The sequence below is a fragment of the Danio rerio genome, chromosome 5 (assembly GCF_049306965.1).
Source record: "Danio rerio strain Tuebingen ecotype United States chromosome 5, GRCz12tu, whole genome shotgun sequence".
Classification (NCBI taxonomy): domain Eukaryota; kingdom Metazoa; phylum Chordata; class Actinopteri; order Cypriniformes; family Danionidae; genus Danio; species Danio rerio.
The window spans coordinates 33400024-33417070 of record NC_133180.1 but is presented as its reverse complement, the minus strand read 5'-3'; the positions used below and the strand labels follow the sequence as shown (position 1 = coordinate 33417070).

Sequence of the window (17047 nt, the reverse complement as noted above, 5' to 3'; positions counted from 1 at the left end):
TGACTAAAGTCAAGGTGCCTTGGTGTTACCTAAAATCCAAGATTGGTGCTTAGTAAACTAAAACTGAACTGGCAAGCCAGCTAATCTAGCTTCATGGTAAAGGTCCCTGAACATTAACCCAAGTAAAAAAGATTATCTAGAAAAACATGTTTGATAAATGCATTATATTCCTGACAAACAGATACACGTGGCGTTCTGTTTAGTTGATTTAAAATAAAGAAAATATTCTAAATTAGAAGTACAAAAATGAGATGAGCATCCATTCATTTCAATGTCTTCTGCGTAGTGGTTTCCTAGCAACAATTGGCACTCAGTTGATGCAGTCAAACCATGGTTCTAAATTCTAAATAAAACCAAAAACAACAGTGTGAACACATTTACACACAATTGAACCTGCGTTAACTTAGGACCAAACAATCGACTCAAGAAAGCACAACTATACATTTCTGTTTTAAATTAAACAGTCTGAATTAAACTGGGCTGTCCACCAAAATGAAATTACACTTAACCTCAAGCTTTTCTGAGTTTCTTTCTTTTTTTTTTCTGATTGCAAAAGAAAATTTGAACATTTAAAGAATGTCAGAAACTGCAATGAATATGCATCTATAGTAGGAAGAGAAGTCAATGTTTACTAATTCCAAAAATTCTTTAAAAAGTTTTCTTTTGTGTCCATCAGAAGAAAGAAAAAAAAGGAGATTTTGAATAAGTGGTAGATTTATTACAATGTCTTTTAAAGCTTTTTAAATGTATAAAACTATTTTAAAGACTTTATAGGCCTAAAGAGATTGTAGAAACCACTACAATCTTAATGGTCTCAATGATCTACCTGGGATTACTTAGCTTTTCTAAAATACAGTCCAAGGTGTTAACTGCTATATCAATCCTCATTGACACTAGCAAATCTTGAGTTAACATTGGCAATTTAGCTTGAGGGGTGTATTAAAACTGGTTACAGATTTTCAACAGTCTGTTAATTTCACAAGACTCAATTTTCGAAATAATTTGTCTTAAATTTGGCTTTTTGGGGGATTTAGTATACTAATAATAGGCCATGGCACTGATAATTATCTGCTTTCTAACCTCCACAATTAGTTTAATCACTAATATTGTGACTCTTGTACATGCAAGATCAACAATTTGTGAATTAGGTAACAGTATAGTTAACAAATATTTAAAGTTTCAGCATTGTCCTGTTTTTGTGAAAAATTATCCTCAACTAAAGGGTTTCATCACTGAAATAATTTAGGCAAACTATGGAATTATTAGTATAGGTTTTTACAATCATTTTATCTACATTTTAACTTAAAAATGTAATGGTTTGTAAAACAGGCAATCCTATAGTTTTATTTCAAAAACCATGGTGCTTTAATATTGATTTAATCAGTAATTTAAATATAAAATTTTTACATACAATAAAGATGAAGCAAAGTATATAGCCTATGTGGCTTCTTTTTTTGACATTTGCACAGGCTAGCCACAAGACCTACACTCAGTCCAGGCCAATTCCCTTTGTCTATTTTCAGTTGAGTCACTTTCTGTGGCTGGCAAATCCAGCATCTGCCCAGTCACTGTAGTTTGGCCGCCCCACTGTGAGACTCGGCTCTGCTTGCTGAGTAATTGACATGAACGCATGTCGAATTCACCCCCAACACCCATCTGCCTCCCCCGTCCCCATTCAGCTGTATTCAGACGCGGGCTCCACTGCTGAGTTCAACAGGCGCAGTCGAGATAAGACAAGATTAAAGTCGTGCCTTTTGTCTTCATTAACATTTGATGTTACCTCTGAGCCGGTTTCACCAGGCTGCTCATTTTGGAAAAGTACAAACACAGGCGCGTTTAGTATATATATCACGTCCAGCAACTAACGAAACACGTGCTATCTGTGTTGAATGTTGTGTGCGTGTATAATCGTAAGCGCACGGGTCCTTCTTCCTTCTCGTAAAACGAAAAAATCTGCATTGGTTCCGTGCGCGCGCTCGACATGGTAGCGTTTCCCGTGCTCGCCACGCGGAGGAGCTCGCCACACACCACAGACCGAGTAAGCGCTACATCTCCTGTCAAAATTAAGCAAATATAACAACAGGCTTTTTATTAAACACATTTGTTAGCGTTAGCATTGGCGCATTTCCCTAAAGCAACCTATTAAGAACAAAACAAACGAGTTTAAGTAGAACTCATCATATAAAACCGACGAGAATAAAGCCATGCTGAATCTTTCAGTTGTTTCACAATAATGTCCGTCGCTCTCCAAAAAACAAGCTTAATACATAAATTTTACAACACTGAGAATTGTAAACGCATTATAATGTAGCACATAAACAAACCCCGCGACCGAATTACCTGCGATTCTAAGCGAAACGTAAATACGCGCGACGCGGCTATTCTCGTCGAAAATAGCCAACACAACGAGCTGATAACAGCCACTGTATGATGAGGTTGATGTGTCGGGTGTACTGCGGTATCTCAGATTGAGAGGAGTCGAGAGGTTTCGGCTGGAGATGAGAGAGAGAGAGAGACCGGAGAGAGGACAGGGAGGGGAGGGTGGAGGGGGTTGCAGGGAGCAGCGGATTCGAGGTCAGCCCGAGGTGCCGCTACATAGGCGCTCTAATACCTTCATTCATTGATTTTGAAGAACACCACCATGTGGCATACAGCAGAGATAACACAGCCTGCAAGTTTACTGAGAGTTTCTGGCTAAAAAAGTGCGCGCGCCTTGAACACAGTGCCCGCCACCAGAATGTGACGCGTGCGTCAGGTAAAAGTTACAGCTCGTTTTCAATGTTGGATTTGAGTGTATTACTTTGCTTTATTCTCTTTGAGGGACACTTTTCCTTTCTCGTAAGTCGTTATAGATTAATTTAAGGCAGAATGTGAGTTTAATTACCCTCAGGTAAGGGCATATATCTATAAATTAAACTTCAGGTGATCCAAAACAGGTAAACAATAGGTGAAAATATCTAGTCTACATATGAAATCATGCAAAGTTAAGGCCAGAGCTACAGAAATGCTTGCTGTAGTTGTGTAATAGTTCTTTAGTTGTGTTTTTTTCTGTTTAAAGTAAGGGCTGTGAAACATGGCTGATATATAATGACAGAAGTGATAAAGATGTTGATGTTTGTGTTGTCAAGTCAGGCTCACTGAACATGAGGCCTAAATTAGTCAGCTGTGGAGAGACACTCTTGGTTGATGAAAAGGTGCAACAATGAGACAATACAAAAGAAAATAAGTTTGATTTTTTATTAAGGTTATAAATTTTAAACAAATACTTTCTAAAACAGTTTTACCCGGTGATATACAATTTAATATGCACAAAAATACAAGAATACCAACAAAATATGGAGAATACGTCTGAAAACGTCTTTAATTCAATACACATAGTGCTTATATAATGTGAGGACGTATGGCTAATTTATGAGATTGCCTTTTTAGAACAAAAGGTCTAAGATTGTAGAAAATAAAATCAAACCCACAAAACCAAGCAAATGCTGGCATCATGAATTACTGTGAAGGCTTAAACTTTTTCTTTTTCTGAGAGCAAGGGGGCGGGAAATGGTTAACGCTGGAGACTGGATAGTCAACAAAAACACCTGGCAGGTTAAATCACGGCGTGCATTATGGGAGTTGTAGTGTTAATTAATGGCCCCAACGTTCAGTGTTGATGAGGTGACTGGCATAGGAACTACAAACACACTCGAGAGGAACTGGAGCTGTAGGTCAGTGCAGTCAACAAAACGCACCAGTCCTCTCCACTTTCAACAGCACATTTGAGAATACAGAAAACAACAAACTCGGACAGGGAGGGGGGTCAAAATATTGCACCTTCATTAGCCTACTTGATTGCCTTATATGATATTACAGAATGTAGTCTGTGCGCGCCAGGGCTCTTCCTGGAGCTCCATACAGCACGAGCTCTTGCTGTAGCCTGCTCTACTGGTAAACTGGTCAGAGAATATGACACGGCTGCCCAAAGACTGAGAAATAAGCGTGCAGTGGGTAGGCTTCCCCGTTTGCAGCCCGTTATTCCCAACATTACGTGTGAGTAGTAATGCTCTTTTACAATACATCTTTGCGAAAGTTCCTGGGGAAGAGGAGAAAGAGAAAAGAAACAATCCACGAGCGAAACATTCAGAGACTTCCCATGTTTGTGGCCATATAGCTAGCAGTCTGCGTTGGGTTTAAGGCAACGAAATTCAACTTCGTTTGTTTGTAATATCGACATTTGTTTTAAAGGATACATCACAAGTGGTAGGCTACAACCACTGTCCGCCTCCCCCACTGAAACGAAACCAAAAACAAACCAAAAATAAAAACAGAAAGGCTTAAATAACTTTGCTGCAAAAATAAAAGTCAATTTGTCTTAGACTTTGTACAATTTCATAAAGTATCTGAATTCGCATTAACCACAGAGTCAAAAGGCTACAATAGCTCGCGTCCAAGCCCCTAAACTCGCCAGGGCTTGTTTGCTACAGAACTGTCCGTTTAAGGCTTGCTCCAAGTCCGCTTGTCTGCTCACCAGTCCCGAAAACCCCGAGCCGAAGATCGAGATGAGGTTGGAAATGTTCGACGTGTCTAAGGGCTCCGTGATCGCGTATGAGGAGTCCTCGAATTTCGCTCTTTTGCACGGCGTAAAATCCGGTGCCTCCTCGATCTCGGACACGTAGTAACCAAAGTCAAGCTTGCGTTTCTTGGCCGGGCTCTGTGCGCCCTGGCAGCACTGTTGGAGCGAAGCGCAGCAGTCCTGGTGCAAATACCCGTTCTCTACTGTGGTAACGACATGCGTGTCCAAGTCGAGCACTGTAGTTTTGTTGCAGTGCATGTTGTTTACCGGCGAAAAGTCACAGTTGGACACGGGGTAGGCTTCCGCGCAGCAGCTGCGGTAGAACGAGGGCTCCGGCGCCGCTTTGCACACCTCCTCGCTTTGGAGAGCCAGGGGCACCGAGCAGGCGCTGGCCGGCTGTATGTGCTGCGCCGCCGGTGAAGTCTGGTGACCGACGGCGGGCAGGAGCGCGCCGCAGAGGCTCGCTGACTCGCTCGCGCTGCCGCAGCAGTCCGCCGTCTGATCCTCACAGTCCTCCGCCAGATCCAGCGGGTTCAGCTCCTGGATCTCGTTGCAGACCGTCATCACCTCCTCGTACTGCTGCATCCTGTAGATCTCCGCGTACTTCTCGTTCATGTAGACCTGCCTGGCGTTCCTCAGCACATAGGAGACCAGCAGGTTTTTGTGCAGCTTGATTCCTCCTCTCTGCGTACGGGAGTTGTGGATTTTCCGTAAAGATATCGAAATCAGACTTTGTGCATCCACTGCACACTCCATGGTGTTGATCATGGTCGGGCTGCTGATGCTTTCCCACCTCTCCGACGAAGGAAACTAACTTTCTTTTAGTCAGAATCACGATATTTCGTTCGGGGACGAAGGCTTAAGTCAGCTCTGTGGAGAAACATTGAACGCGGTCGTTTCTGCCTCAACGTGTGAGCGTAGGCAATCATTAGCCTGCGCTTGCTGCCATAGTATATATATGGCGGAGAACTTTACGCCCACTTCGCCAGCGGCCAATCAGAGGCCCAGAATGCCGTTGAGTGACAAGCGGATTCCTCTCAGAGGTTTTGATCTTGTCCAATCACAGAGAGGCGGTTCTTCTGTGCTATTCAAATTCCAAACTGACTTTACCAAACTGGAATGTTCTCATGAGGCGCATTGTACATCGGAGTGCGCGCTCTTGTCATGTGTGCCGGAGAGACAACTTGAAGGATGTCACACAAGTTTACAAACTTACTGAAAACTACATTTAAAAACAACAAAGCACTGCATGTTTCACATGCACGGGCTGAAATAATAATAAAAAAACTTGATTAAATTATTAAAAATAATAAATTATTAGATGAGAAAAAATAACTTTTCAAGATTATACTCTAAATTATACGCGCGCATACTTGAATGCAAACCATGTAAACGAATTAGTATGTAACTTTAATTACAGGTCAGTGAAAAAAAGGAGAAAAAAACATTAAAGTGTTGAATTATTCAATCTTCGTGATAAATAATAACTATTAACGTTATTATGCGTGCATTACATATACTTTTGTCTTATTTTAAGTTTCAGTTCTATGCATTCGTATATTTCAAGCTAAAGCAATGATAAAAAGTGTTAATTATGTGAAAAATAATTTAATATAATGTAACGTAAAATAATATAATGTAAAATGATATATTATAATATATAAAAATTATAATATAATATACTGTATAATACTATAATGAAAAATAAAATATTATAATATAATTTATAATAATATAATATAATGTAAAATAATATAATGTAAAATAATATAACATAATATAATATAAAATATTATAATATAATATAATGTAAAATAATATGATATAAAATAAAATATTATAATATAATACGATGTAAAAATATATAATATATTGTAATATAATATAATATAATGTAAAATAACATAACATAACATAAAATATTATAATATAATATAGAGTAACGCAGTGCCACAGTAGGTAGTGCTGTCGCCTCACAGCAAGAAGGTCGCTGGTTCGAGCCTCGGCTATTTGAGTTGGCGTTTCTATGTGGAGTTTGCATGTTCTCCCTTCATTCGCGTGGGTTTCCTCTGGGTGCTCCGGTTTCCCCCACAGTCCAAAGACATGCGATACAGGTGAGTTGGGTAGGCTAAATTGTCCATAGTGAATAAGTGTGTGTGGATGTTTCCCAGAAATGGGTTGCGGCTGGAAGGGCATCCGCTGCGTAAAAACGTGCTGGATAAGTTAGTGGTTCATTCCACTGTGGCGACCCTGGATTATTAAAAGGACTAAGCCGAAATGAAAATGAATTAATATAATAAATATAATATAATATAATATAATATAATATAATATAATATAATATAATATAATATAATATAATATAATATAATATAATATAATAATTTTTTACAAATCAGTTATGCCATACTAGTCAGTACCATAACTTTAGATATATAAGACTTTAAGATACTAAGCACAAAATTAACACAACACCTTCAGCATTGTTTTATTGTTCAGATATTATTTAGTATCCCCGAAGTATTCATTGAGAAACACAAATAATTAAAAACAACATTAATTAATGCATTAGAAAATTCATGTAGTTCATACTTTGTACAGGAATGGCAATGTGAAGTCTTGCATGGTTAACAATTTCCTGTAGAATCTACTGTAACTTATTGGCAGCAGTTTACCACTACTCAGTTACAGCAAAAATACTGTTTACATTTACAGCACCATTTATCTAGATGCACAGGTATTTACAGAATTGTATGCATATCTGTACTGTAAATATACATGATTCAATATACAAATATACCTTTTCACAATGCAACTTTAAACATTAGTGACGCTGCATGAATGTTTTACAGTAAAACACAGTTCATACAGTTAAATACTGTGTCATTGACAAAACAATGTTAGCAATATGGATAGGCAAACATTATGAAGTTTTCTCTAGTGTTTTAGCAAAGAATAGCAACAGATATACAGTGGTTTAAATGAAAAGATAATAATTTATAGTCAATAAATGATGTTTAGTAACTGCTGTGGTGCCAGGACAGAAACTGTTCTACAAATTTCCACAAAGGACTGTGTCAAATAATTGCATCATCCTAATAGATTGTTTCTACTCTAAATTTTCACCTTTTGAGTCAATAATATTCCAGACAGAACGACCTCGTTCCCTATCTGCATTTGCATGTGGAAAAGACTGAAATTTTTCTAAACATCAGATTTGGTTCTGTACATGCCAGACATTTCCTGCATCCTCAAATTGCTTCATATATTCATCCCACCAGTGTGATAGATCATAGCAGAGAGAATCATGCAGATTTTTCTGATCATCTCTCTCCTTCTCTCTTTCTCCACAGTGAGTGCTAAAGCTTGCAGCTCTGCATCTCAACAATGCTTCAAATCAGGAGGACCCAAATCTTCATAATGTACACAGAGTACAAACAAATCAATAAACAAGTAAGAGTAACAACACACACCATCAAACAGAAATGAATATGAATGTAAGTGTGCAGTACAATCATGTTGAATAAACAATCAAGCATGAAACAATTTCAGAACACTGACAATTAAACAGATTTGTTTTTAAAATAATTAAACACAACACATATCTTATAATCTAATAATGTGGAAAAGATAAAACTGTCCAAACTACAATTGTGTATTTGTTATTTGAATCTTTACTACAGTATGAAGTCATATTTGTATGAAATATGTAAACATTAAGCCAACTATTAAGAGCACAATAGTTGTGTTTGGAAATTGCAACAATATTTGCGGAAAACATTTCAGGGCATTTATATAAAACTTTCCTGAAATTATTTAGAAAGTTCTTAATTAATAAACGTTTGTAATGTAGTCCTGAAGCACAAGAAATAACTTGCACTAAATAAATACAGACATTTAACTTTGAGTAGTGGGTACTTTACACTGACTACCTAATTAAGCTGTCAGTTGCTTCGTCGGTTTTGTCATTTCATGCAACACATTTGAGTCCATCCACTCAATGTTACTCTTTGAAAATTAAGAGACTTTCATAATATATGTTTGTCATTGAATTAGATAACAGTCAAGCTATAAACTGTAACAGCTTGATCTCATGAGAAACTGTAACTATTTTAACTTTTTTTACCCTAATGTACCCTGCCACTAACCCCAATCATCATTAAGGGATAAGCAAATCGTACTAAAATGCACGAATGAGATTGTACAAATTTATATGAAATAGCCACTAAACCAAAACGTTACGAATTGCTGTGAGATCGTGGCAGCTAGACTAACAATTTCTTTTTGTAATAATTAAAATTAGCTTATTTTGTTGCATGTTAAGCATACATTTTAAGGCGTATTGTATTTTTGCCACATATTAAGAGTGTTTTCTTTAATTACATACACATTACATGTGATTTGAAAGATGTACAAATAAAAAGGTTTGTACCTTGTAGCTTTGAATTAACAGCAATTTTGTATCCAGCCATTTGATAACTTTGCCTAGGATATTTAAAACAAATTAGAGCTCAACACAGATATTTATTAACCAGAGTACCTATCTATCTACAGAAAAAGTCATAATTATTAGCCCCCATGAAATATTAGTCCAATGTTTATTTTTTCCTCAATTTCTGTTTAACAGAGATTTTTTTTCAACACATTTCTAAACATAAAATTTAATAACTCATTTCTAATAACTGATTTATTTTATCTTTGCCATGATGACAGTAAATAATATTTGGCTAGATATTTTTCAAGACACTTCTATACAGCTTAAAGTGACATTTAAAGGCTTAACTAGGTTAATTAGATTAACTAGCCAGGTTAGGGTAATTAGGCAAGTTGTTGTGCAACGATGATTTGTTATGTAGACTATCGAAAAAAATATATATCGCTTAAAGGGGCTAATAATTTTGACCTTAACATTTTTTTAATTATAAGTGCTTTTATTCTAGCCAAAATAAAACAAATAAGACATTCTCTAGAAGAAAAAATATTATCAGACATACTGTGAAAATTTCCTTGATCTGTTAAACATCATTTGGGAAATATTTAAAAAAGAAACTAAATCTAAGGGGGTCTAATAATTCTGACTTCAACTCTATCTATCTATCTATCTATCTATCTATCTATCTATCTATCTATCTATCTATCTATCTATCTATCTATCTATCTATCTATCTATCTGTCTGTCTGTCTGTCTGTCTGTCTGTCTGTCTGTCTGTCTGTCTGTCTGTCTGTCTGTCTGTCTGTCTGTCTGTCTGTCTGTCTGTCTGTCTGTCCGTCCATCCATCCATCCATCCATCCATCCATCCATCCATCCATCCATCCATCCATCCATCCATCCATCCATCCATCCATCCATCCATCCATCCATCCATCCTAAATCTCTACCATTATTGATAGGACAATATGCTGACATCAAGTGCCTCATCAAGGGGAATTGGTATCATCTTAAGTAGTTTCTCAGGGCATTATAGGCTGGCTGACGTTTTTTTCAAAGCAAACTCACATTTCCTTTTACACGGGTGGAGTAAGTGTTAAATTCAGATTGTTGGTAGATTGTAACAGTTTCAAATTTAGAATAAAATGTTTTTAGTTGTTTTTAGATGATCATTTTAAAAATAATTCATACATATTTATTCAAAGATCTGTCTATTACACATAGATTAAGTCAAATATGAGCTAAGTAAAAGTATATCACATGGCGTTTCTTTTTTTTTAGTGTTAGATTTTTCAAATACATTGTTATGTTTTATTCATGCGCAACTGGATCATATTGTCCATCTACCTGAAAGGATCACAAAAATACCTTACATCTTGTTATAAATCAAACTTTTTTTATTTCATAACCAACCAGTTAAATGAGTTTAAATGTTATTCATAGCCAATATAATGTGTTTGTTACAGTTGAAACATAAAATGCTATGAGAACAATCTTTGGATGTGTATCACTTAAAATTTAACTGAGCAAAATCAGTACCTTTGAATTTCTTATATGAATAATCACACAGAAACAATTGTTTTACACACTTTCTCCCCATATAGAACACCAAATATTACATTAAGTTTGAGTTGAACGTAGAACATATTGTGGAGCTCAGTCACCTGTACAAGTTTATATATATATATATATATATATATATATATATATATATATATATATATATATATATATATATAGTGTCATGAATTTATTTTCAACACATGTTCAGTTATGTTCTCGTTTCATATACTGACAAACAGAAAGAAACCATAAACAGCACTCCAGAGTGACAGTGAATCATCACTCGGTGTATCTCTCCAGCTGTGATGGAGGTCACTGGCTATGAACCTCCATCATCAGAAAGAAAATTAATTCTCTTCTAAACGCTTCATCACAAAAAAAATATCTGATTTACTGTTGCTATTTGAGGTGAACAGCTCTTTCTTGTTGTCTACCATAAAAGAAGTGATTCCTCTACATCAGTAACATCCTTCACTGGGGTCAGAACAAAACATGTTCATGCAACAACAATGCAAATATGTGAAACTTATATTCGTTTTAGATGGAGTTTAGCATTTTATTATATGGTCAATCACTCAAATTTTAGCTTTAACATTTATTTGTGATCTTTAACCGTGAGGCTTTTGCATGACAAATATATAAGGTATAAGGACGTTTTAACCAGGACATATAGACGTTTGTCTATACACGAGACTATATAGTTTTAAAGATAAAAACTAAGTATACTGAAAAAAAGATGTCTGCAAAATTGTTTTAAACAATTTATGTGTGTTGAATTTAAACAAACAAATTGAATTTAGTTATGGTCAACTTAATTTGCGTTTAAATTAGGCCAAAAATAAATTGTTTGCAACCTCTTAACTTTTAGTAAATCCAATAATTTAGTAGATCCAAGAAATCATCTTTATTTATTTTTTTCAGTGTATCCTGCAATGTGGACTGTGGAAAGCTTTAATATTGTGGAAGCCTTAATGTTGACATAATGACGTTTAATATTGCTTTAATATTGACATAGGCTAATCCACATAGCTAAAATCATTGTGGAGACTCACTTTATTATATTTTCTGTTCTTTGCTACGTCAATAACAAATAATCAAACGTAAAGAAGTAAAGTGGGTTTTTTTTAACGAGCGTAATTCTTAATTAAGTTGAGGAAAAACTACATTCCCCGGTCTTGAGGCGTCACTAAAGAACTTTTATCAAAGGAGGAGCATTGTGGGATTTGAAGTGTGTTTTGCGTTGCTCAGGACACTCGCGGGCATTCCGGTGGCAGGAGGACCAGTGGGTGAAATATCAGGGCGGAGCTTCCCCCGCTTGGCAGATGGATGCCTTGTGAACTTAAAGGCAAAGTAATCAACTTAACATAAATCGCAAGATGCAATTTCACAGGGTCGGACGCCACCATACGTTCTAGATTGTCCTAGACATTTTTGACAACAGTAGGCTACCATGGCGGGTCTGATATTGCTGCTGAGGTAAAAGTAAGGCGTAAAAGAATAACCCACGAGGCAAGTGCATTGATCTGTAACATATTCTTCTTAATCGAAGTCTGGTAGATTTAATTTACCGGTATGACGCGTTGATGCTCTGTACGTTACGGTAAGATACTTCTGAACACTGTTTTATCATACAAAACTATTTACGTGTCTGTGCTTTGTTAATAAAAACCACGTTTTAGCCACGTTTTAATGTGCGTTTTTAACTGTGACGGTTCTGGATCTCGACAAATAAATAAAACGTTAATGTGTGCATTTCAATTTGTGAGGTGTTTTATTAACCTGTTTTAATTGTGAATATATTCTGCACGTTCCTCTGGGGAGAGTTTTGATGACAGATATTTAGTTTTTCAGGAGCTATTTATTGCGCTCGCTACATGGTAGCTCCTAAACCCCCATTCACTCTTATGTTCCGTGTGTCTGTTGCGCAACTCACTGTCGTAATAACGCATGGAGCAGGATTGGGACATTTTCCCACATAAGACCACAAAGTTTATAGTCAAGTAGCATTTTGAGTATCATTTGCTGAAGAAAAAACTGTTTTTAAACAGTTCTGAAATGTGCTTTTTGGTTAATTGATAAAGAAAACTATTTCTTTATCAATTCGTTTCTGCAGATTTACATTGCAATATATATTTTTCACTTTTTATATAATACGTTTTTTTTTCTTCTAAGAGCATTGAGCCATGTAAGATTTTATTACATATACAGTTAAGGTCAGATTTTTTTGCCTCACTGAATTATTAGTTTCCCCTGTTTGTTTTCCCCCATTTTCTGTTTAACTGAGATATTTTTTAACACATTTCTAAACATAATAGTTTAATAACTCATTTCTAATAACTGATTTATTTTATCTTTGCCATGATGACAGTTAATAATATTTGACTAGATATTTTAGAAGACACTTCTGTATGGCTTAAAGTGACATTCAAAGGCTTAACTAGTTAATTAGGTTAACTAGGCAGGTTAGGGTAATTAGGCAGGTCATTGTATAAAGATGTTTTGTTCTGTAGACTATTGAAATAAATCTATAGCTTAAAGGGGCTAATAATCTTGTCCTTAAAATGTTTTTTAAAAATTAAAAACTGCTTTTATTCTAGTCAAAAATAAAACAAAAGGACTTTTTCCAGAAGAAAAAAATATTATCAGACATACTGTGAAAATGTCCTTGCTCTGTTAAGCATAATTTAGGAAATATTTAAAAAAGAAAAAATATTCAAAGCGGGGCTAATAATTTTGACTTCAACTGTATGATAATGTGTGTGTTTACAATTAACATTACAAATATAATACAATTGCATTGGCCAAACTTTAAAGTCATCTGTATTCTGTAGATTGTTAAAGAGGTATATGTTCATATTTAATCCTAAATTCACCGGATTATCTATGTGAAAATATTTTCTTTATTTTCTGGCTGTCCACAGTTTTTTTCAGAATTATATAAAGTGATGGAAAAAGATACCAAAAATTTCTTGTGTAAAAGCATTCAACTCAAGAAACAAAGTTTGTGAACTTTATTTTAACCAATGTTCAGGTTTTTTGGGATAGAAATTAGTACAAATTGAATAAAATAATGAATCCTTTGCATTTTAAAACATAATATTTTAGACCGTTTGTAATGAAAATGTTTGCACATTTAAAAAAAAAAAAAAAAAAAATGCAATTGATCAACTGTGGAATATGAAGATAAATAATGTTTTTTAGCCTATTTACCTTGCCAAAATATCGAACTATTAAGTAGATTCTCATAGTGTTTAAGACAAACTGCTAAATTATATGACTTCTTAAATCATAAGCTCTCACATCTCTTCTGGATTTGCATTTGATTTCTCGTGTAGAGCAGAAACAAGACATAGCCTATATTCAGGCATCATTTTGACTTCTCCTTTGCTGAAGTATTTTTAGCCCCAGTTCACAAATTGTGTTTTATTTCCCCTTTAAGAGCACGAACTGTGTTGAGAGGGAGGTGTCAAGCCCAGAGGCTGAATTTCGGCCAATTAAAGTCGTCGAGCCCCTCTGCAATACGTCATCCCGCTAAGGGAGGGCTCTGAGCGTGAGCGATGTGTGCGGTTTCCAGGCAACCACTTGTCCTGACCTCCCCATCCCCATCCTCCTCAGGCAAGACTGGTTTCCATGGCAGTGATTGTATCTCCCCACATGTTTCTATTCCCGTAAAGCAGGCTGAGTGAACGGTCGGAAAGTAGCCTGCCTTCACCAAAGTCTGCCCGACAATTTCTGCTTGCATACGTTCTGCAAGAATACAGAATGCAGTAATATGAAATGATGGGATTTTTAGGCCAGGGTAAAAACATAGGGTGGCGTGAGCATCAATAAAATAGACAAATAAGCTTTATGGAGTTGTGCTTTTTAAAAGTAATATAGTCATAATGTTGGGTGAACATAATATGTACTTCATTTGAATATTAATATTTGATTGGTCTAATATAAACCATGTGGGTGTGGTTAACACTCAGGTTCGACAATGTCTGGAAAAGCACATAATCAGTGATCGTACATAGTTTAACTCTAATAAAATTTTAAGGTTTAAATTGTTATACAAACAGTATTTGCATGTGCAATAAAAATGTGTATTTGGTTACGTAGTTATTATATTTCTATTCATTAAATATTTTTAAAACATAATGTTTTGTTACTGACCCAATTTTACATAACATGTTAGATAAAGTGGGACAGAAGCTTTCAGCTAGTGAGACATCATATTAAATAAAAAATAATACTTTGAGAAGTAATATGAGAAGTTTCATGTAAAATGTCAGAAAACAGCAGGCAAGAACAGAAACAGAGAAAAGAGGTAAATCGAAGGCAGAAGTACTGCCGTACACTGTTGAAGTTACTTAATCCACCAGTATTTACCAATAGGCTCTATGCACAGCTAGAGATTTAAAGCCAACGATAAACTTTAAGTGACAGCTTAATGTGACTTTTCAATTTCAAAAGGTTGTTTTTACAGCATCAGCGTTGTAATGTAATTATTATACATTTAGGTAAATAGACTTAAGTATTCATTCAGCTGTTCAAGAGTAAAACAAGATGAAAGACCGTTGTAACCTCTAGCACCGTCAGTAACAACAGGCTAGCAAAGAAATTCCATTGAAAATACTGGGGTAAAATAAACTGTCATATTTTAAAGACATGGTGGGGGGAAATGGAATTTAATGCAGTGCTTCTTGTCTGATCTGAGACCCACTTTATATTGTATATTTAACAGGCAGTGAGGATTGCTGATTTTTAAGGATATCAGATCTTAAACGTAGGGTTAGGCAGTTTTGTAATGGAAAGACAGTTCACTGGAAGCCCTTGTGCTGGTTGTCTGAAAATGAAATGTACATGTGCAAATAGCCCATTATAAACTGAAGTTCAGTGCTTATTTTAAGAATTTCCAATAAAATGTGTATAGATATAATTAATTAAGATTCCAAATTATAAATCAATTAAGGATTTTGTTAAATTGAAGCAAATTGGAGCATCTGAATCTCAAATCATCACAAATTATTGTTTTAAATTGTTCTTTTACACTTTAAATAAAAAAAAAATCAATGGACCCTTTTCACAAGACTGTTATGACACGTTTAACGGTCATCATAATCTTAAGTCCTTGAAAATGTTTAATATTTAGATTAAAACGATTAAAAAAAGATAAAAAAACATATATCTATATGTATTCACATATGTATTAAATCATCTTTGTATCAAATTACAAAAAAAAAAATAAATTACCACTTGTAGGAGGCATTTCAGCATTTATGAGGCAGGACAGTAAATTCCACATTGTTCTTTCTTCTGGCTGTAGTTATCAGTCTCAGACTGATATCAGTAGTAAACTGTCTCAGATTAGCTGAAAACTGCTGTAGAATAAAAATGGGTTCATATTTTTGTAAAATGTCTGTATGCTAAAAAAAACACCCAAATTTCTTTAAACACCATAGTTGGAGATAAAAAGTACCTTAGGTATTCGATTACATCATAGTAGATTTACATTTTTAAAAGGCATAGTACACCCAATAATGTTAATTCCATCATCATTTGTTCCCTACACTTGTTCTGTATGAGTTTATTTCTTCTGCCAAACAAAAAAGAAGATATTTCAGGATTTGAAAATGGTAATCATTGATATCTGTTCATGGATTTCCAACATTCTTCTACATATCTTATTTTGTCCTTGCCAGAAAAAAAAGAATAATAAAAGAGAAATGTTGAAAATTTTAATTTTGGGGGTGAACTATCCCTTTCACACTGTTTTAAAAAATTAGTTTACCTTCATACACAGTTTTTGACTTCCCCCTATCTTATTATTTTAACTAGCTCAAATACATTAACACAATTAATATAATTATAAAGAGTTAAAAGCATGACATTTGTTAGAAATTTTACATGGCTTGAAATTGTCTGCTGCAGGTCTCATAGCCTGTGTATGGCGGCAAATAAACAGAGAGCACCTTTAATAATCCAGTTAATTAAAATGAAAAATCCCTGTTTAAGATACTGCAATTTAACAGAATCAACGACTTTCTTATGAAATGTTTGCGAGTTGATGTCATATGTGACAAATGAACTCACTGAACAGCCTTTCCTGTCTGAGCCTTTCTAGCTCTTCTGGAATTTCAGCTTCCTGTAACCTGTTGAGACTCATCTGCATGCCACGGACTGAGGGTGTGTTCACCAAAGGGTTGGGGGTGGGTGAGGAGGGGAACCGGAGAGATACAGAGAATGAAAGAAAGAGGGAGCTGTATCTCTCCCTCACACAGGTACACACACACACACACACACACACACACACACACACACACACACACACACACGCACATACTCAAACTCTTTTCTCGCTCTTTTTATCTTTTGCACAAACGCACACACACACACACACACACACACACACACACACACTGTGTTTAGGCATTTGCTCTATAAAGAACACCAAATTATTACAGGACATTTTTTATATTCATCTTTAGATATTTTGTTTTGTTAAATATTTTGTT

The 17047-nt window shown here is 35.4% G+C and overlaps 1 protein-coding gene across 1 annotated transcript; it reads right to left on the bottom strand.

Moving 5' to 3' along the window:
• Positions 1–3223: 3223 nt before the first annotated feature.
• On the bottom strand, positions 3224–5460 carry ier5l (immediate early response 5-like). Its single transcript, NM_199754.1, is given in 1 exon segment — positions 3224–5460. A coding segment is annotated over 1 exon segment (918 nt). The 5' UTR covers positions 5327–5460; the 3' UTR covers positions 3224–4408.
• Between the last annotated feature and the right edge of the window lie 11587 nt (positions 5461–17047).